The 21,128-nt window shown below is 51.3% G+C and overlaps 2 protein-coding genes and 1 non-coding gene across 5 annotated transcripts; 1 reads left to right on the top strand and 2 right to left on the bottom strand.

The window, feature by feature from the left end:
- Positions 1-769: 769 nt before the first annotated feature.
- On the bottom strand, positions 770-10,535 carry TUT1 (terminal uridylyl transferase 1, U6 snRNA-specific). Of its 2 annotated transcripts, XM_061165778.1 has the most exons (10): positions 10,387-10,535; positions 8,741-8,931; positions 5,439-5,754; positions 5,172-5,272; positions 3,842-4,311; positions 3,168-3,281; positions 2,856-2,965; positions 2,600-2,710; positions 2,333-2,425; positions 770-1,960 (listed from the first exon to the last, which is right to left on the bottom strand). In XM_061165778.1, exons 1-10 carry the CDS (start codon positions 10,466-10,468, stop codon positions 813-815), a joined length of 2,736 nt encoding a protein of 911 aa, XP_061021761.1. In that variant the 5' UTR covers positions 10,469-10,535; the 3' UTR covers positions 770-812. The 2 variants fall into 2 exon arrangements, with proteins under 2 accessions (XP_061021761.1, XP_061021772.1); XM_061165789.1 differs by lacking the exon at positions 3,168-3,281.
- TRNAG-UCC (transfer RNA glycine (anticodon UCC)) lies at positions 4,592-4,664 on the top strand. The gene has a single exon. It is a non-coding gene; the product is annotated as a tRNA-Gly (tRNA).
- Positions 10,536-12,201: 1,666 nt separating the features above from the next.
- MTA2 (metastasis associated 1 family member 2) lies at positions 12,202-21,074 on the bottom strand. Of its 2 annotated transcripts, XM_061165820.1 has the most exons (18): positions 20,471-21,074; positions 19,649-19,716; positions 19,186-19,279; positions 17,219-17,336; positions 17,036-17,099; positions 16,722-16,839; positions 16,342-16,444; positions 16,048-16,147; positions 15,689-15,877; positions 15,511-15,585; positions 15,313-15,371; positions 15,067-15,164; positions 14,818-14,957; positions 14,343-14,571; positions 13,949-14,038; positions 13,492-13,610; positions 13,259-13,401; positions 12,202-13,034 (listed from the first exon to the last, which is right to left on the bottom strand). In XM_061165820.1, exons 1-18 carry the CDS (start codon positions 20,496-20,498, stop codon positions 12,869-12,871), a joined length of 2,001 nt encoding a protein of 666 aa, XP_061021803.1. In that variant the 5' UTR covers positions 20,499-21,074; the 3' UTR covers positions 12,202-12,868. The 2 variants fall into 2 exon arrangements, with proteins under 2 accessions (XP_061021803.1, XP_061021812.1); XM_061165829.1 differs by lacking the exons at positions 19,186-19,279; positions 19,649-19,716; positions 20,471-21,074 and adding an exon at positions 18,735-18,847.
- Positions 21,075-21,128: the final 54 nt, after the last annotated feature.

The raw sequence follows: 21,128 nt of genomic DNA, 5'->3' as shown, positions 1-21,128 counted from the left end.
CTGGCTGGAAAGCCGCCTCTCTGCAGCTACGTGGCAGAGCTGCCAGCTCGGCATCTCGCGGGACACCAGAGGCGTTTCCCTCCGGGTCGCCTGTCCCGCGATGATTTGGTGGAGGTCGTGCCAGACCCACAACATCGTGGTCGTGTGACACTCATTGGGGTGGCAACTGAACTGCGTGGAGGTGGCGGGGTCCCACGCTCCTTTTGTTCCAACTTTCTAGAGGAGAGACTGTACATCTAACCCAAGCCCAGGTCTGAAACCCCCCGTAAAAGTGAGGCCTTTTCCATTAAACAGAGATGCTGTTACTGAGAGAAGAGGCACTCTTCCAGGGACCCGCAACAGGGGAGGGACTGAGGGAGAACACAGACAAGTCCTGTCACCCTGGAGGGGCTGACAGTTCAACTGAGGGCTTGCTCTTTACCCGTGCTCAGATCTGAACATTTACCCAATATGAAGAGAATGGATTTAGAACCCTGAACCCAAATTTCAAGCCCCATCACCATTCATAATCTGGGCAGTAATGTAAATGAGAAAGGAAACTTGGTTCTTCCCAGGTGCAGCTCAAGCCACCCACCCAGCACTCCATCTTTCCAGAACTCAGTACCGAGAGGGTCCAGGTGCCAATCACTTGCCCTGGGCATGAAAGGAAACAGCGTGGGAGACCTATTTTAGGGTTTTTAGGGTGACAAGACGAGGTACCTCTGAGGCTGCACTAAGCATTTAGTGGGGAAGGAGTATTATCACCAGGTGGAAACAGAGGAAACTAGTGTTCATTAAACTAGCAGCTTTATTGCCTTTCAGGGTTCCCATCTTCACTTAAGCAGGTTTCGAAGTGCTTGAGGGAGGAAAACCTGTAAGAAATGATGGAGATCAGGGAATAGGCCTTGAGAATCCTGGAGTGGGGTCACAGTGAGACTCTGGCCAGCCTGGGAGGCGGACGCCACGAAGGTCAGGAGCGGCTCGGCCTCTGGCCTCTGTTCAGTACTGCTCAGTCCCCGCAGCTCCCGGGTGACCCGAGCCTCAGTTGCCAGCCACTCTGCTCCCGAGCCAGCACCAGCTCCACCTCCTTCCTTGATTTGTTGCTGCAGGCGTCTCCGGGCACGCCGCCGCCCCTGCCACACACGGTGCCACAAGGCGCAGCGCCAGCTCACTGAGAGTGACACCCGCTTCTCGGCCTCAGCCTGAGACCCTTTGCAGGCTGCCTCAGGTCCTCTGGGCCCCTGCTCGGCCAGCGCCGCGGTGCCTGACTGCCCCTCTTCTCTGGTGGCTAGATGCTTTCCCGTCGTCAGGGGCAGCTCCCCCGGCTGCCCAGGGCTCTGCATCGCCCAGTCCTGCCCTGACTCTCCAACCTCTATGACCATCTCTTCCACACCATCTTCACCATGCTCCCCTGCATATCCCTGCTGCTCCTCTGACCCCTCCTCACAGCTTTTCTTCTGTCCATCTAGTTTTGCTCTTTTGCTTGTCCCTCCCTGGGGGGGCTCCCCAGGGCCACCTCCCTCTGACCACAGTCTCTTGGTTCCCTGTTCTATATGGCACCCTAAGGCTTCCCTTAACACCTGGGCCAGCGCAGCAGTGAGCTGGGTGAAGGAAGCAGGGGGTAAGGGGATAGGTGTCGCAGAGAGCATGGAGCTGGGAGAGCTGGGCTGCAGAAGGGGAAGCAGCCCCCAGTCCCGACCCCGGGACGACCGCCGCTGGTACTGGAGGCTTCGACAGTAATTGGCTGCCGCTCGGCAACAGTTCTGTAGCCTCCCGGCCACCCGGCTGGTCACGTTGGCTGCCACATTGTGACTTAGGTCAAAGGGGTCCTGGAGATTCATGGGGCCGAGGCGCAGGCCCTCCGAGAGATTAGAGGGCAGGCCCTCTGCCACAGGTAGTGCCTGACCCTCCCGGAGGGACAGCAGGGAGCCACGAAGATCCCAACAAGAGACACAGGAGAAGAACTGGGCCAGCAGGGAACCTGGAGAAAGAGGAAGAGCAGGGAAGAGGGGTCCCTTAGAGGCCAGACCTGAGATCAGCCTTGCGCCACAGCCATTCCCTGATTTGGACTTGCCTTTTCCCTCCCAAGTGGCTCAGAAGAGTGCCAGAGCCAGGCTCCTCTGATCCCAGTAAACAAGAGGTCAGACCTCTCTCCCCACAGTGCCCCCCAGATACCGCCCCTTCCCCCTGCTAGCAACATAACCCTGGGCAAGCCACTTCATTACTCCAAGGCACAGTTTCTTCATCTGTAAAGTGGCAATAACGATATTAACTAACCCACAAGGCTGCTGTGTGCCAGTAACTGTGTCATTAATACCACTTGTTAGTCCCCTCCCAGGCTCCCCAGACTCACTCAGAGGCTCCTTATTGGTGCTGGGCTCCAGTCTCAAGGCATCTCTGGGGAAACTACAGTCCCAGCCATCAACCTCCACCTGTTCACCCTCACCTATGAAAGTAAAAAAGTTGAAGGTCAGCCTGAAAGCAGGAAGATGGGTGGGGGTTTGGGGGTGGAGATGGTAGTGACAGGAGAGATCTCATTCCCAGGAAGCTCAGTATGTCTAAGATGAAGAAGAGGGATGAAGCTCAGGAGACAGGGCGGGGGAAGGCCAGGCTGCTGTACCTGCTTTCTGGGTGAGCTGGGACACAGTGGGCAACACAGGAGGCTCCCTGGTCTGAAGGAAATAGATCACGAGCAAGGTCAGGGCGTAGTTATTGAGAAGTGGGCCACTCCCTGCATAAATAATTAATTCTCGTTAGATCAGAGGCAGTTCTGACCCCCTCCTTGGCAGTTTTCTCAAGCCCGCTTCCTTCTCCCCGTGAATCCCTGCCTCTGCCCCGACACCAACGCAGCCTCCACTGTCGTGATTCATTCTCACCTGACAGCCCTTGACCCTGAGCCCAGCAGCGCAGAGTGTACACAAGCGGCCGTACTCGCCCATCCAGCTCAGAGCAGAGACTCAGGAAGCGGGAGTTGTGCAGGGCCAGCCTAAGACAGAGGGCAGACGGGGTGTCGGGGCTCAGGAGCCTGTCACCCCCCAGCTCTCACTCCAGACTGTGTAATGGTGGCCAGCGGGAATAAGGCCAAAAGAGGGTTTCCCGAGGTGTTTTCTCTGACATGGTCTGGAGAGAGTGTGTACCAAAGAACATCAAATGGGACATCCCTAGTGGCACAGTGGGTAAGAATCCACCTGCCAATGCAGAGGACGTGGGTTGAATCCCTGGTCTGGGAAGATCCACATGCTTCGGCGCACTGAAGCCCGGTTGTCACAGCTACTGAAGCCCTCGCGCCTAGAGCTTGTGCTCTGCAACAAGAAAAGCCCACAAACCACAACAAAGTAGCTCCCGCTCACCCCAACCTGAGAAATCCCTTGCAAGCAATGAAGACCCAGTGCAGCCGAAAATAAATAATAATTTTTTAAAAAAGCGAACATTGCTTCTTAAAAAAAAACAAAACGCAACACATCAAATGTGTTTGGGAAACACTACATCCTATAACTGTCTTGGAGAGTCACAGAGCATGTTATTATAAGACTGATCAGAACATTTACTATGCAAAGAAACAAAGACAGGAAGGGAGAGAGAAGGAAAGAGCAAGTGGGAGAGGAGGGAAGGGAGAAACTTGCCTGCGTTAACTTAGCATTTCCCAAACTTACTCAACCATGGAACTCTTCCCTAAATCCTTAAAATCAGTATCCCAAGAAACATACTTTCCAAACATTGAAATGAAAGCCAGACATGAGATGAGTGTCAGAAAGAGAGACAGGACTAAGTAAGGACAACCTCAAGGCTCAGCTGGTGCAGGGCGCCCCCCCTCCCCCACCCCAGAGTGCCAGCTGGCCTTCCCCCACCACCTCAAAGGTACCGGTTACTGAGGGAGACGTCACCATGGAGACCTGAAGGCCGATGGCAGAACTTGACCACAGGGCGCCGGGCAGAGGGCACGGTTTGGACTCGGTACACTCCAGGAACACAGCCCCGAAGGATGGATCCCACCAGCTCCAGCATGGCTCCCCCTTCTGCTTTCTCCCTCTTCAGGGCCTCTGCCAGTTCCACAGCCTTCCCCAGGTCCCCCTCTCCCTGGTCCTCCTGCAGTGGCGAGGCTGGAGGCAGGGACTGGGGAGAGGCAAGAGTCTCAGAGGCCAAAGCAGAGTCTGGAGTCCGGGGTGCCAGTGAGGAGGAAGGGGCTTCAAAGTCCAGGGCTTCCGAGTCTTGAGGAGAAGCTGGAGGCTGTGAGTCTGGAGGGGAGGCTGGGGTGCAGGCCAGGGCTTGAGGATCCAGTGGGGATGCCAGGGCCGAGTCCAAGGAGGGAGATTCTGGAGCCTTTGGGGCTGGCTGTGGATAGAAATGGGGTGGGTAACTGTCTCTCCTGCTGCCCCCTAATTGGGGAACATTCCATCTCTAAGATATATCTATTAAAACTTATTATAGGCCAGGCCCTATTCTAAAGGCTTTATAAAAGTAGTAACTCTTTTTAATCCTTACAAGCCTTTTTTAAAATTAACCTTTTAATGCCATAAAATAAACAGTCTACATTTTACAAAAATGATACTGTCAGGAAAAGCAAAAAAAGGTAGAGGAACTGTTTTAGGTTGAATAAGACTAAAGGAGGAATTCCCTGGTGGTCCAGTGGTTAGGACTCTGCACTTCCACTGCAGGGGGCATAGGTTTGATTCCTGGTCAGGGAGTTAAGGTCTTGCAAGTTGCATGGTACAGTTAAAAAAAAAAAAAAAGCCAAAAACACCTTTGGCAGGGGAGAGATATATGGGAATTCTGTATTTTCTGCTCAATTTTGCTATGACTCTAAAACAGTTCTAAAAAATAGTCTATTAAAAAAATAATAACCCTTTCCTACTCCCAAGGCAGAACCTGTACATTAGATGTTACAAAATACAGATAAGCAAAAACATAATCCACTATTGTATATCATTTCATAGATATATCTCTTCCAGTAAGATATGACATGTGCCATTTTGAAATTTTTTTTCCCTGTTACAAATGTCACCTATTCCATGTCGGTTCATTTTATCCTATCCAATCACATCCACGTTTCTCCAATCATAATAACCCTTTCAGGCAGGTCCTATTATCCCCATTTTACAGACAAGGAACTAAGGCATGAGAGGTCAAGGGCTCGCCCAGCGTCACACGACCATTTCCACTGACTCTTCACAGCTGCCTCCACGGTCACATACCTGGGGCTCGTCCAAGTCCCCCAGATCCAGGAAGAGGTCAAGATCACAGCCATGGACGTCAAAGCTGTTTATGGAGGAGCCAAAAGGATGGACCACACAGCCTGGGTGCCGAGAAGAGAATAAAGGTCAAGAGACACTGCAGGGAATAAGTGGTGGAAGAACATAACGTGGCACAAAGATGGAAAAGCAAGCAAGTGAACACCACTAGCTGAGGGAGGCTGGGGATGAAGACACAGAGGGCTCAGACACAGCAGGGCGGTGACTCACCAGGGAAGAATTCTGAGAAGACCTCCTGCATCAGGGCCACCACGAGGCTCCGAAGCTGCCGCTCAGCCTCAGAGAGCTCCCTCAGCCCCACGAGCTTCACCATTTGTGCTTCCACGTCCGGGGCCTCAGCGAGTGCTTTGATCAGCTGGTGACTGTCGGGGGCCACTCTCTTGGGGGACCTGGAGGCTGGGCTCTGGAACTCTTTCTGCTCCCGTGGCCGGACCCTCAGGCGATGTCCTCCCAGGCTGTGCTGGGGCTGTGACAAAACAGCTTCCCGGGCACCCAGGTCCCCCATCTCCACGATGGCAAACACTCCCTGTCAAACCACAACAGGGACAATGATGACAGTTCTGGAACCAAGAATCCAAACACACGGTCTAACAGTAGGTGAGAATCTTCAAAATGGGGACCACTCTATAAATTGGAAATATTTGCTTCCTGTTTCTATAACATCAGGGAACATATTTATTTATTTTTTAGCTGTGACATAAGGCTTATGGAATCTTAATTTCCCAACCAATGACTGAACCCTTGCCCTCAGCAGTGAAAGTGCAGAGTTCAAACCACTGGACGACCAGGGAATTCCCAGTGGAGAACATATTTAGAAAAGCAATTATCTCTCTCCCTCAAATTGCACGAATTTTATTCTTACCCAAGCCTGCCTCTGAAAAACTTCATTTTACTTATTTCATCAAACCCCAGTCATCCCAATAACATTTCATCCCAGTAACATCCCAGTAACATTTCACTGGTTACACTAAACTCACCCCCTAACTTTTCCTGTTTTAACTAGATTCTTTTAAGAATCCATGTAATGATCACTGTGTTAGGTGTAACCATAAACACATAAACCCTGTTTTTTGTTTTTTTTTAAAGTCCATATTCTTTTTTAATTAATTTATTTTTTTGGCTGCACTGGGTCTTAGTGGTGGCATGTGGGATCTAGTTTCCTGACCAGGGATTGAACCCAAGCCCCCTGCATTGGGAGCACAGTCTTAGCGACTGGACCACCATGGAAGTTCCCATGTCCATATTCTATTATATTCTCTTCAGTGGTAAAGATAGAACCTCATTCTGCTTATAAAAAGGAGCCCTCTATAGTAATTAAGACAGTGTGGTACTGTGACAAAACTTTAGCTAGACTCACTAAGAGAAAAAGAGAAAAGGCTCTAATAAATAAAATCAGAAAAGAAAGAAGAGAAATAACAGTGGATGCCACAGAAATACAAAAGGTAAGAGAATACTATGAACATGAACACCCATACACCAGCAACCTAGACAACCCGGAGAAAGGGACAAATTCTTAGAATCACACAACCTTCCAAGACTGAATCAGGAAGAAATGGAAAATCTGAATAGACTGATCATTAGTAAGGAGACTAAAACAGTAATCAAAAAGTTTCCAAAAAAACAAAAGTCTAGGATCTCAAACTACTCCAAAAAATTGAAGAGGAGAAAACACTTCCTAACTTATTTTTACATGGTCAATGTCACCAATATAAAAACCAGACAGAGACAATACAAAAAAAGAAAACTACGGCCATTATCTCTGGGGAACACAGATGCAAAAATCCTCAACAAAGTATTAATAAATCCAATACAATAATACATTAAAAGGATCATACACCACAATCAAGTGGGATTTATTTCAGGGATGAAGAGATGGTTTAACATCCATGAATCAATCAACATGACACATACTTTAACAAACTGAAGGATAAAAATACGATCATCTCAATAGATCCAGGAGAAAGCATGTGACAAGATTCAGCATTCATTTATGATAAAAGTCCAATAAAACAGGCATAGAAGGAATGTACCTCAACATACTAAAAGTCATATATGACAAACCCACAGTTAACATCATACTCAATAGTAAAAAATTGAGAGCTATCCCTTTAAAATCAGGAACAAGGATGTTCATCCTCACCACTCTTATTTAGCACAGTCCCAGTCAGAACAACTAGACAAGAAAAAGAAATAAAGGGCATCAGATTGGGAAGGAGAAGCAAAACTATCACTGTTTTCAGGTGACATGACCTTATATATAGAACACCCTAAAAGGCTTCCCTGGTGGCTCAATGGTAAAAATCCACCTGCCAATGCAGGGGATATGCATTGGTCTGGGAAGATTTCACATGCCATGGAGCAACTAAGTCTGTGTGCCACAACTATCGAAGCCGTGTGCTGCAACTACTGAAGCCCACGCACCTATAGCCTCTGCTCCGTAACAAGAGAAGCCACTACAATGAGAAGCCCGTGCACTGCAATGAAGAGTAGCCCCCACTCACCAAAACTAAGAGAAAGCCATGTACACCAACGAAGACCTAGCTCAGCCAAAAATAAAGTTTTTTAAAAAATCAGCTAAGTTTTCCCACATTCACTATGTACCAGACTCTCAGCCAAGCACTATATATGAATATCTATGTGGTAGGTACTAAGGCTTCCCTGGTGGCTCAGCAGTAAAGAATCTACCTCCAATGCAGAAGACACAGGAGATGAGGGTCTGATCCCTGAGTTGGGATGATCCCTTGGAGGAGAGCATGCTAACCCACTCCACTACTCCTGCCTGGAGAATCCCACGGACGGAGGAGTTTGGCAGGCTACAGTCCACAGGGTCACAGAGTCAGACATGACTGAGGCAACTGAGCATGCATGCCCAGTACGTACTGTTGAAGTGAGGTGAAGTCGCTCAGTCGTGTCTGACTCTGCGACCCCATGGACTGTAGCCTACCAGGATCCTCAGTCCATGGGATTTTCCAGGCAGGAATACTGGAGTGGGTTGCCATTTCCTTCTCCAGGGGATCTTACCGACCCAGGGATCGAACCCGGGTCTCCCGCTTTGTAGGCTGACGCTTTACCGTCTGAGTTACCAGGGAAGCCCCAGGTACTATTATTATCTCCATTTTATATCTGAGGAGACATGAATAGCAAGGTTATGTAACTTGCCCAAGATTTTTTTTTTCTTTTGGCAGCGCCACATGGCTTGCAGGATCTTAGTTCCCTGAGAGGGGAGCCTAGTGCAAAATTAGCAATTAACAAATATTTGGCAAGTGAAAGACTGATGGAAGAAATAAATGACCAAGTTCCCCAATGACTAACTCTGACAAACTGATAAAATCCCAGCAGGGGTAAGGGGCGAGGGTGAGAGACACAAAGCTAGACTAGTCCAAGCACTGGGGTGCCCACCTCGGGCAAGTCACATTAGGAAGTCGCAAAAACAGACTGCTGGTTTCTCGCCCTCGTTTCTCTCGGTGTGCAGCACACGTGACTCGTTCTTTACCCCTAGTCATTCACTCTACCTTGTCCTTGTCCATGACGACACTGGCCACAGGTCCAAATGCCTGGAAGTACTCGGAGAGCTGAGCAGAACCCACATCCCGGGGAAAGCCACTGACAAACACGCTTCGAAGCCCCTGGGCCTTTCGAGTAGCTCGTAGTTCTTCCAGGTGCCGGTGCTTCCGGCCCCCCAGATGGGCATCCAGGCTGGGTCCTGCAGAGACAAGCATGAGACCAAAGCATCTGAGTCGCGCTTCAGTGCACCTACTCTGACTTTGTTCTCTGCATACCGAGATCCTACTGATTCTTCCAAGCCATTGAAACTGTGACTTTTGAATAACAAAGTCCTGGCTCCTTTCAGCTTCCTCTCTTGTCCATCTGTCTGTACAGTGCATTCTAAGTGGTCCCCAGGAGAACTGGTTGTACACAAGTATTTCTTAAACCACCTATAAGTGCAAGATCGAGCAACACCTGCACATGATAAAGAAACTAACAGATAACTTATCCAGGTCATATGTCAGTTCAGTTCAGTTGCTCAGTCGTGTCCACCTCTTTGCAACACCATGGATTGCAGCACACCAGGCTTCCCTGTTCATCACCAACTCCTGGAGCTTGCCCAAACTCATGTTCATCGAGTCAGTAATGCCATCCAACAATCTCATTTTCTGTCATCCCCTTCTCCTCCTGACTTCAATACATAGATGAACTAAATGAATCAGGATCCTACACTATCTCCCACTTATCATTTCTGAGTATAATACAGAGATTCCAAGGGCAGAATCATAAGTCACACTACCAAGAAACAAATCCCAGCTCTGTCAAGCTATATGAAATCTTGGGCAAGTAACTTAACCTCACTATTCATGTCTCCTCAGGTAAGAAATGGAGATATTAATACTTCCTACCATATAGATACTATTCACACATAGCACTTGGTCTAAGTCTGGGACATGTTGAATGTGGGGAAACATAGCTGATTTTTTAATTTTCTATTTCCCTTTGAGTCAGCTGTCTGACATCACCAAGTGTTATGTGGGGCCAGAGAAGACTATCCTGGATTTCTGGTTTGCCCTACTGGACAGTGGTAGGGCATTTCTCATTCACAATGAAAAAGAAAAATGAAAGATCATGTTTAGGTGAGATTATGATTCCAGACTTCAGAAGTGGAAGCTGAGGTTTCACTGGGCCTCTTGCACTGTCATAAAAGGACGTGGTCTCCTTTTCCAAACCCACGTTCCTAATATGCATACCACGCTACTTCACATCTCTGCCTTTGGGGGGCTCCTCTTGTAGGGCTTCTTTCCCTACTACCTTCTCTGTGATCCTGCAGCTTTTCAAACAGAGGGTATTGAAAATTATCTCCATCTCTAGATTGTGAGCTGCTTCACCTCTTTAAATTCCCTCTCCCCGCCCTAGAGCTGGATGTCCAATACCTGACTGTTAAAGAGGGAATAAAATAACGAAATTTCCATTGTGGAGATTTCAGATACGGGGACGCTGGGGTGTAAGGTGCTGGGACTCTCCCCACTTTGTAATCCCTCCGGATGGCGGAGAGAAAACGGAGGTGAGACCCTACCAACAGACTTGGCAAGAACTCTGACCTGTAACCCTAATCTTCGCTAGAACCCAAAGACGAAACCGCCCCACCCCCCGAGTAGCCACCGCTTACGGTTGGCTGTAGTGATGTGGCAGAGGCAGCAGCGGAAACCCCCACGAGGCAGCGGCTCGATATCTGAATCCACTGCAGCCATCGTGACTCTCTGGTACCTACAAAATGCAACCACCTCAGCCACGACCGGAACTCCCTCCTACAAATGGCAACGCTCTCGGAAGCAACTTCCGCCGGCCCAATAGGAAGTGACGTACCGTCGGCCAATCGCGCAGTACGCTCCTGCTAAAACCGAGCTCTTTCGGCTCAGGGTTCGGTTTCCTGCCGGAGTTAGGTCTCTACCAGCTTTTGGAAAACTGTCCACGATGCTTATCTGCATGCGGTAAGCCAGTTGGTGTGCTCTGAGCGGTTGAGACGTTGATTGGCCCCAAGATCATGAATATTCACAAAGCAGCCACGAGGCCTGAGCCGGGTTTCTTGCCGGGCCTCCTGCTTGACAGTCGGCCGTTTCCTTGCTGGATGACTTTTAGGGCATGCTGTGCCCTCCTTTGAGGGGCAGTAGAGACCTATGGGGCTGTATCCTCAACCCGTATTTACCTGGTGGATAAAGGCGGGTCCTTCACGAAGCCCGGTCTGTTCCTAGTCTCCAAACCTCCTGAGGACTCTTACCCTTTTCCCTCTGCCGTTGGTCCTTTCCCAGAATGGTGGTCTGCGCCCGCTTCCTAGCCCTGATTGAGGAGCTCTTTCCCCCTACGCACCTTTAGAACTCCACGGGCCCACAGCCAGATGGCCTTTCTTCTTCGATAGCGGTCTGCGTGGAATATTCACCAGACGCCAGAGCCTCCCGCCCATTTAAAGGCATGCAGCGAAAACTGCTGTGATGGCAACTGCGTAAAAACATTGGAGGGTGCTGATTCCGCCGCAGACCGTTGTAGTGGTCATTCTTACCGACACCAGAGGTGCTGGCTTAGACCAGGGAGAGAGCAAGGGAGCTGAAGAGGCCCCAGGGACAGGGACCATGAGATAGAGGGGCCTATCAGCTGGGCTAAGCAGCTCTTGCTGTGTTGATCAACCCACAGCATCGGGCTGTGGAAAGAGCAGCGGACCTGAGTCAGGCGTCTCAAACTAAACTCGAGGTAAGTCTGCTGGCTTAGGCCTTTCTCCATCTCTAAAGAAAGTGCTCAAGGAGCACACAGTAGGCTTCTCTCTCCTAAGGGGCTCCTCCCGTTGGAACCAGATCGTGTCTAATCTGTCTCCCAAACCCCAAAAGTCAGGAAACACCCCAAGGGGGACCTCAGTATCAAGGCAGTTGCTGAGGCTGGCCTTGGGGATCCTTGAAGTAGCAGGAAAGTAGGTGGCATGAGCCTACAGTACCCTCCAAAGTGGACTACATCCCGCTCTGGCCTCTAGCAACTCCCAGAATTCCTTCAGTAAATAGAAGAGGGGAGGAAGAGTTGGAAAATACAGAAGAAACTAGACACACACACACACCCTCCCTCCTATAGAATCCACTAGTCAATTTTGAGAACCAGCGCATCCCAACTGTTTTAATGAAGCTGGGCCAAGATGGTGCTTGGGCTGCAGTACTGTATGGAGCTGGGGAGCAGTCTGGACTCCAAAGGAAAGCAAAGTGGGAGCAAGCCACCTCTCCAGGCTACATATCACATAAAGCTGTTCCCAGAGCAAGCCCCATCTACACCTTCTCTACTGTGCTTTGTTCTTTATTTTTCCCATCCAAGACATACACCCAAACACATACACACACATCCCCACACACATCCCCTCCTATAGAAGCCAACACACACACACACACACACACACACACACACACACACACACACACACACAGCAGAGAATAGCTGAGCCAGGAGAAGCTGAAGAAAACAGCTATTTATTTGTTACTATAAGAACCAATTACAGAATCCAAGGTTAAAAAAACAGACAAAAGGTCTTTATTTCTGAGAACTGGCGTACAAAAGGCAGAGGGGACAAGGGGAGGGAAGGAAAGAGCGAGCATAGGCTGGGATTGATACCAGCTTAGGGGCCTCAAACTCCAATTAGGAAAGTCCGGACACCGGACGGCAAGAGAAACCCCCAATTAGGAAGGAAAAAAAAAAAAAGACATGGCAGTCATGGCAGTGCACGCCCCCCTCCCCCAACCAGATACCACCACCGGATATCTGTTTACTCTTCCCCTCCCCCATCCCCTTTCACAAAGGGAGGCAAAATTTTTAAAAATTAAAAAACCCTCCCCCCAAAACTGTCCAAGACAACTGTGGGTCCTACCCCCCAAAACAGGCTAGGTTCCCACAATGAGCCAAATTCCTGCAGTCCGCCCTCCACCACCAGGCATGGAGAGGCATCGGAAGGGGACAAGCCTCCAAGTGCTAACACCAGAGGGCGCCAGGCCCCTCCAAGGACACACTCATTTGCTCCCTCCCTCCTCCACTCCTCATTCCCTTTGATATGAGAGGGAAGGGAGGCTAGGTGCCCTGTGCACCCACCCTCTAGCTTCCAGCCCACCTCCCTTCCCCACAGGTGCTCAATCTTCCAGGACAATGGGCTCGTTGGTGCTGGCAGGATGTGATGATGGAGGAAGAGGGCCAGGGGGCCGCACTGCCATCAGTGGTGGCTTCACCTTCAAGGGCAGATTGGGCCGGCGGGCAGCTCTCCGCATTTCCAGATGGGTCAGAGCCTTCCGCAGGGCTCTGGCGAGCAAGAGAAGAGGCAGCAAAAAAAAACCAAAGACCGTCAAGGTGAAACTTCCACATTCCACTACAATTTCACCTTCCAGCCCATCTTTTCCTAGCACATCCCCCCCTTCAACCCAGTCTTCAGGGAGCTGGTGTTGCTCAGATCCTCCTATTTCCTTTCCCATACCCACCAATCTGGGTTGTTGACCTCTTGGCCCCCCCCATGGCGGGCTCCCTACCTGGTATCTTTCGTGGCCACAAACACCACAGGATTGGGTGCATCAGCTGGGTTGAGTTTCTGACGCTTGGCTGCTGGCTGTGAGCTTGAGCGAATCCCTGAGGCCAGAGGCCTTCCATTGGCAGAGAAAGGAACTCCTGCCATCTGGAAGAAGGCGGGGCAACACAATGAGAGGGGACTCCCAGACACCTATCAAGATATAAAAGCCCACCCAACTTCACTTGGCCTACTCACAGTCTCATAGGCCCGTTTCACCATGATGCCCCCCAGTCCCCGGTTCTGGGTCAGCTGATTTCTGTTGATCGGTGTCTTGGTACCCCGAGGTGTTTTTGGTTTCAGAGGTGCCTGGGCCACTGTCAGAAAAAAATTAAAAGAAACCTTAGAGAACATTCACACTTTCTCTATGAATCCCCACAAGTAGTGATGGAAGAGGGGTCTTACAAGTAATTAGCAGTATTTCAAAAGTCACATATGAACATGTTCTTATCAATCAGTATGCAGTTATGCTGGATGGCTTATGAGAAGAACATTTTTATCCTACAAAAGTACAATTAAGACTAAACCTCTTTGGACTCAGGGAGAAAGAAAAAAACAGAGGGAGAGAAGGGTCTTGATAATAAAAGCCAGACGCCACCTAGCGGCTCCCCATCCTAAACCCACCCTGAATCCAGTCTAGCTCCCCATCCCTTACCCAGATCTTTGACAATAGTTGCCAGGGGCAGCCGCACCAGAGGGTGAATCTTCAGTGGAGTCTTGGCAGCCTTAGGAAGTCGAATGGAGCCTGGAGAACAAAGATGAAAGCTTTTGAAGGAGCGTCACTATTCGGGGGCCAGGAACCACGTCTTTTTGTTTTGGCCACACTGTGCAGCATGCAGGATCTTAGTTCCCTAACCAGGAATCGAACCTGTACCCCCTGCATTGGGAGCACTTAACCCCTGCACCACCAGGGAAGTCCCAAGAAACCATGTCTAATCTCTTAAATCCTTGTGGCCTACTATCCCTGCTGTCATTAAACCAGAGGAAAACACTGGTCTCTGACCACAGCAACCCCAAACCTGCCACCAGCCCAGCACTCCTGCCCTTACACTCTGCCTTGATGGCGTTGGCATTGATAGGGGCATAGGGTCGTCGGGCAGCCCTCCTCGGCTGTAACAGGTCCCTGCACATGCGTCTGGCAAGACGGGTCAGCTTCGTGGTCTGGAGCAGGAATGTTTGCCTGTTCTTAGCCAGCAGCTTGGCCCGGTTGGCGCTGGTTGTATAGGGGGAGAGACTTTGGGCTTCTGGTCTGGACAAATGACCCCTCGAGTGTGGCTCCTGGAAGGACATAGGATAAAGGGGAAACAAGTCAGTCACCAAGGCTCCCTTCTTCCACTGTCAGCAGAGGGTTTATTCCCTGATTTTGTTGCTGTCCTGACCACCTGGCTCCCCAACCACTACCAAGTACCACCCCCACCACCCTGTCAAGCCATCACCTTACTGGAGCTGGGTGTTCTGGCCTTCGCCTAAAGCTCACATCAATTAGCTCACTGCTCTCCCCAACCTGCCCTCATCCATCCTTACTGTGGTGCCCCGAGCAGCCCCCTCAAGCTGAGTTGGGGTCTTCAGTCCCCCGTACTTCTTCCAGTAGATCCAACAGGAAGCACAGAGGCGGCACTGCATGTTGGGTGGGCCCCAGGCGTACCACTGGGCAGACTGTGTGGCTGTGGAAGCATGGAGACGAGGGAATGGTCAGGAGGTGAATGCCACTTGAGCCTCTCAGGCAAACACCCCGCTCACCCCCGGTATCCCTTATTCCTCTCTGGAACTCACTGTGGCAACTCTCACAAGTCAGGCCCTTTTGGAATCCAGCCCCATTCATGCCAGGTTTTGAGCCCACCGAGATTATCTGGTTAGGGTTTGGTTTGGTGCTAATGGGAGAGAAACCAGGAACTGGTCAAGGAAAGACTTCCACTTTGTTCCCATAATAATCTGCCCGTCTCCTGTGCACCCCCCATCACTTAGCAAAGCACAGGTTAGGGGCAGAGAAAGGAAATAAGCCCTACCCATCATACTTACTAGGTAGGGATGTAGACTTGTTTTAATTTGCTGTCTGCTTCAGCAGCTTTCAATCTTTTCTGCGGGAAGGAGAAAAAGAAAAAAGGATCAGAGCATCTCAGCGGGGGGTGGGCGGGGGGGGGGGTGGTGGTGTCATCAACTTCAAAGACAGAGGTGAGCAGGGGGCCTCTGGTCCAGCGTCCCCAGCCCAGACCTTACCTGTTGAATGTATCGGTCTGTGGTTTTCCACATGTAATAAAACTGAACTATGCTGGCCAGTGACTTCCAGGGTAGCTGAAGAGACGGAGAGAAGAAGGGTGAGCCGGGATCTGGCCCCAGAGCCTGGTTCCCTCATCTGCCACCTCTTCCACCTCTCCTCCTAGCTCCAGCCACTTACAAAGTCCTGGCGAATATCATTGAAATCCTTCCCGTACTTCTCCAGGGCCTCTTCAAACAGCATGGCCTCTGAGGCTGACCACTCCTCCATCTCATCCCGACACAACACTGGCCCGCCCTGGGGCACCAGGGTCGACATGGCCTTAGCCAGGTCATAGCCATTCCTCTGCAACGTATCCATCGCATGAAACTACAGGAAAGGTGGGAAGCAATGCTGACGACCTGAAACTCTCAGCACCACTCCCCTGCTGCTCTTTAAGTACTCCCCAACCTCAGATAACCTCCTCCCTGCAGAGTGCCAAGGCTCTGCAGGTCCCCACAAAACCCAACCTACCCGACTCCCCACCAGCTTTTGCTCACCAGAGTGATATCTCGGGAGGCGGCGGCTGCACTCATGTGCAGGCTTGGCTGCCGAATGGAGCTGCTGCAATCTAGGGCTCTTGCGAAGGTCCCCACAGCTCTGAGGGAGAGAGTGAGAAGTCAGGGAAAGAAGAAAGTTCGAGTGGGCTGAGGAACCAAGCCAAATGAGGCGGGGGAAAAAAAAAAAGGACGACACCCAGGCCAAAAATAATTAAAGTCCATCTCTTAAGAACATGACTCAGAACTATGTCCTCACCACCCACAGCCCATCTTCCCCATCCACCCACCCCTCACCGGGCCACCACGAGAAACTGATCAATCTGCCGGTCTGTGAGAGGGTTGTCTGGATCCCAGACTTTCATCTCCATCTTCTGTTGGTTGCGATTATCAGATTCTCCTGGGGAGTGGGGAAATGGTGTCATCCAGGAGAAAAACAGGTGCCTTGACACAATACACCTCATCTCCTCCTTGGATTCCATTAGCCACCTTAACTCTCAGACTTCTCTTCCCAGTGTGCCCATCTGCCCCCTTCAGGCTCCTAAGGGCTCATTCTGCCCGGGTCGTTAACACAGAGCCAGGCAGACTGTGCACCACACAAAGCCAAGGCCCACCGCTCAGAGACTTCCATCTTAAAACATCCCAGTGGTCATAACCCAGTCTCTCCTGCTGCATACCCTCTGCCAGGCGATCTGGGATCTCAGCTTGGTATTTGCAACCAACTCGGATCTCTCCCTGATCAGCTAGAAGTGTCTTCTGCATAGGGTCAAACACCAGTGAGTAAAAAAAGCAGTCCTGGAGAGAGAAAGAGAGGAGGTGAGCAGGGCAGTAGTCCTCATAGGCAGGAGGCATGGGGCTTATCCAGAGTTCCCGAGACAGGCAGCCTGTCAAGCTCTACCTCATCCCAGTCAGACTTTCCAGTCAGACTTTCTTCCTGCCTCTCGGGGCAATACCCACTTCCCTCCCTCTTCTCCCAACACCTCCTTCTCACCTCCTTTTCCAGGTACTGGCTCAGGATGTCTGTTTCATTCAAGAGGGTCACACTGCATTTCCCCCTACAGGAAAGAGGTCAGAAAACCCTGGGTGAGCTCATTTCATCTCCCACACACTAGCCCCTCCTCTCCACCTTCTAAGTAAGAGCATGCAAGCCACAGTGGCCCTGACTGCCCCATACCTTATGTGGGTGGCTGGTAATGATTCGAATTGCCGAGAAAGAAAAAGCTCTCGGTGTTTCAGTTGATGTCGCTGCTGTTCCGACACCCCTGGCTGCTTCGATTCCTCCTCAAACTCCCCTGGGAGATTTAGAGGAAGAAAGCAAGTCAGAAACTAATTCAGAAAGAAGTCACCTTAGAAACTCTAACCCAGGGAAAATATTTAATGTTTTCCTCACATTCCCCAGGCACCTGCCTTCCTTATCCTTACCACACCACCCTTACCTCTTAGCCCTCCCCTGTCGCCATCACAGGTGCTCCCAACTCTTCATCACTAATGAGTGCTCTTAGGGAAGAGCTGCTCAGGGTACAAGAGGCTTCCCAGGTGGCTCAGGGGTAAAGAATCTGCCTGCCAATCAATGCAGGAGACAGGGTTGGATCCCTGGGTGGGGAAGAAACCCTGGAGAAGGAAATGGCAAACTGCTCCCAGTAGTCTTGCTTGGGAAATCCCGTGGACAGAGGAGATGGCAGGCTACGTTCATGGGGTCACAAAGAGTCAGACACAACTGAGCAACTGAACACACACACACTGAGGGTACAAAGGCTGCCACAGAAACACACAGCAAACCCAGGTGCCAATGCTCAGATACCACTCATATAGCACAAATCTGCTCACACCAGGCCCAACAAGAATATCGCACTTGTCTCTTTCTTACTAAACTAACCTGAGATCCAGAAATTCAGTGAAAATAAATAAATAAATAAGCATCACACAAGATTGTGTTTACCAGTTCCTCTGCAAATTTCAGGAGACTCTGCTCTTAAACATCACATGCAACCCCAACTCCCTTGTTTTCTACTTAGCTAATAATAGTTTGTTTTGGGGGCTCTCAAGGACAGTACCTCTCAAGCCAGTGCCAACACCTTCCTCCCCAAGGAGCTGCAACTCGCCCTGAAAGCTTAGTGGAAAGGGTTAACTTGGTTGGGTGCCAACCAAAGAGGGAGGGGGCAGAAGAGCCACAGGCCCAGGCTCATTGGTGCATTGTTCCCAACCTCAAGGAGAAGGGGGGGCAGGGGTGTGCAGTAAGCTCCACCCCTTGCCTGTGTGCTCCGGAAACCCTGTGCTAAGGCAAGGGGGACCACACCCCCCACAGCCCTTCCGATTGGACAAGACCAAGGTCAGCCCCTGCCAGACAGGGCTGGAAACCCCAGAGGGCCAGAGAACTTGGTCGGCCCAGGTCCTCGTTAACCCCTTCACGCCCAATGCTCAAAGAAGCCTAAAATAAGGAAAATCATTTAGAAAGGAAGAACAAGAGAAAGGGGAAAGAAAGCCAAAGCAGGAAAGGAAAAAGAAACTAACGAAAACAGAAGGCTGGGTATCATCATGAAGATGAAAGCATCAAGAGGAGCAGGCTAGGCTGAAAAGAAAAGGGACAGATGTAAAATGGAGTACAGAGGAAGCTAGTCTAGGTGGGAATAGAGGATAAATGCAAGAAAATGTTTCTGGCTTCCTATTTTCTCCCATCAATGTAGCCTTACCACCTCATGATCACACCAAAAAACCTGCTTTCCTGTTTTTATGCAGACTTCTCAGTACAGTCTCTTCTCTTCACCCGACCTTTGCAGTCACCACCTATCATCCCAACATAACTGAAACTGTCCCCCCAGAAGTCTGCTTCTCTAAAGCACTTCCTCATCCCCGATTTAAATACTATCATCTCTTTTACATACACCATTCACAAAGGCAAACTCACAAATACACACTCACATACAAGCCAAATTCTGGCTTTCCTTAGTATGGCCTCTCCACCTTGCTTCTAACTCAACATGTAAAAACAGGCCTCCCTCCGCAGACCAGGCACTTCCCACCCCCAAACTCACACCCCTGCCTTGGGCATGCTACAAGAGAACACCTGCAGGGACATGCCCAGGCTTCAGATCATGGGCAGGGGGAGACAGGGAAACTGGGGGTGGGGACAAAGACACTCACTGGCATTACTATCAGCCAGGCTGTTGAGGCTACTAGAAATGTCCCTTCGCCGGAAAAGGCACACAACCTTTGCCTCCACGTTTCCATTTGCAGTCTAAGGAGAGAAAAAACGGTGGTGAAAACTAATCATTTGAAAGTGGAAATGCATAAAGAAGAGACTAACATCAGTGAACAAGTTTCTAAAGGATGTAAGAAAAACTCAAATTATGAATCAAGAGATTCACATTTAAGGACAGACTTCCAAATCCCTTTCCTCGGCCCCCAAAAAATCAGAAAAGTAAAGTTCCCACTAAGCTCTCAATAGCCTTTCCTGAATGCGTGGAATAAATGAATGAATGAATATGCATGGATACTTAGGACAGGGTTTGTGTTCTCTCTCTCATTCACCTGAAGTTACAGATCTCTGAAAAACGAAGAGGGAGGTTGGGGGTGAGGGGGAGTGGCGGGCCTCTGCTCCACTCACCTTGTTGAGCTCTTCAATCCTTCTAACCAGGTAAGGATTGCTGGAGGAGTTCTCAAAATAGACGTAATCTGTAGGAGGGGGTGGGGAAGAACAGGGAAGATCAGAGGAGTAGATGGGAGAGTCCAGCACCAAAGTGGGAGGAGCGAAAGGAGGCCTGAGTAGACCAAAAGGAGATAAGGGTCTAGGTAGAGAGGACGCTGAAATGTGGAAGTATACAGACTAGCAGAAAATAATGGAGGGACATTCCACCCTCCAACCCTAATCACCCAGTTGTTAAATCAGATTCTCCGCTCAAAAGTAAGTCTTAAGGAGGAGACAAGAGAAGCAGGGGGTTCCCCAGCAGTCCCCACAACTCAGCGATGGAGTTGCATCCCAGTCTCGGTCAAGAGAGCAATTGTTCACTCCTACACAGGGCCCCCACCTTTGCGAACCGAGGCGCACAATAACGCCCGGGAAGAGGAAACCTCCTGGCCGCTCCCCCGTTGGTGGCCAAGCAGTCGCCCCGGCCCATCGCGCCCCCTGCCTGCCCTGTCAGCCCCTTTGGAACCACTTTCGCAAGCCCACTCCACGACCCCGGTGGCCCAGACGCTGCCCTGAGAGTGCCGTCGGGCCGCCCGCAGCCTCCCCGGGAGTCTCGGAGCCCAGCCGTGTCGCGATCCCCGCGCCCTCGCTCCCCATGCTCCCGGTTCCGGTTCCGGTCCGCGCTCGGGACCACGCCGCCCCAGACGCGGTTCCCCGCGCCGCTGGGAGCCGAGCCTCTCTGACCCCAGCGCCCAACCTCTGCCGCCCCGAGTCCCGAAGCCCCTAACGCCCGGTACTCACCCCCCACTCGATACATGTTGGCCGCCATGGCCGTTCCCGCCGCCGCCTCCGGCCGCACAAAGGGGTCCGGAAGGCTCCCGAGGGCAGGACTCGAAGCGAAGCCCTGAGCGCGGGGCCGGCGCTTCGCAGAAGTCTCAGTCGGGCCCGCGCAGCCGGCGCCTCCGCAGCCTCAGCCGTCGCGGCTCATCCCGGCCCGCGCTGTCGCCGCCGCCTCTATAGCCTCACGCCCGGGACGCCGAGACCGGCGCCGGTCCGCTCGGCTTCTTCCGGAACGAGCTCGGATCCCGCCGGACCGGAGGCAGGCTGCAGCTACCCCCGCCCTCGCCGAGCCGCACCAGACGTTGGACTCTGAGGGCCGCCGCGAAGACTTGCCGGCCCGCCTCGGGGTTCGCCTCCTTCCGGAACACCTTCGGCGGATCCGGAGAACAAGGCCCAGCACTCGGCTTCGGTCGGAGAGCAAGACAGCAAGCTCGGCTACTTCCGGAAGAAGTTCGGCTCCCTCCGGCCAACCGCGGCCCGGCACTCGGCTATTTCCGTTGCGGCTCGGCCCCGCCTCTGAGGGCGGGGAGAGGAGTTGGGCTTAACTCTCTGCTAGCCGGAGTCTTGCAGCTCCGCCTGCGGCCGCGAAAGACTTGAAGCGCCTTTGCGCTTCGCAGTT

Source organism: Dama dama, chromosome 2 (assembly GCF_033118175.1).
Source record: "Dama dama isolate Ldn47 chromosome 2, ASM3311817v1, whole genome shotgun sequence".
Lineage (NCBI taxonomy): Eukaryota > Metazoa > Chordata > Mammalia > Artiodactyla > Cervidae > Dama > Dama dama.
This window is presented reverse-complemented; position numbering and strand designations above follow the sequence as displayed.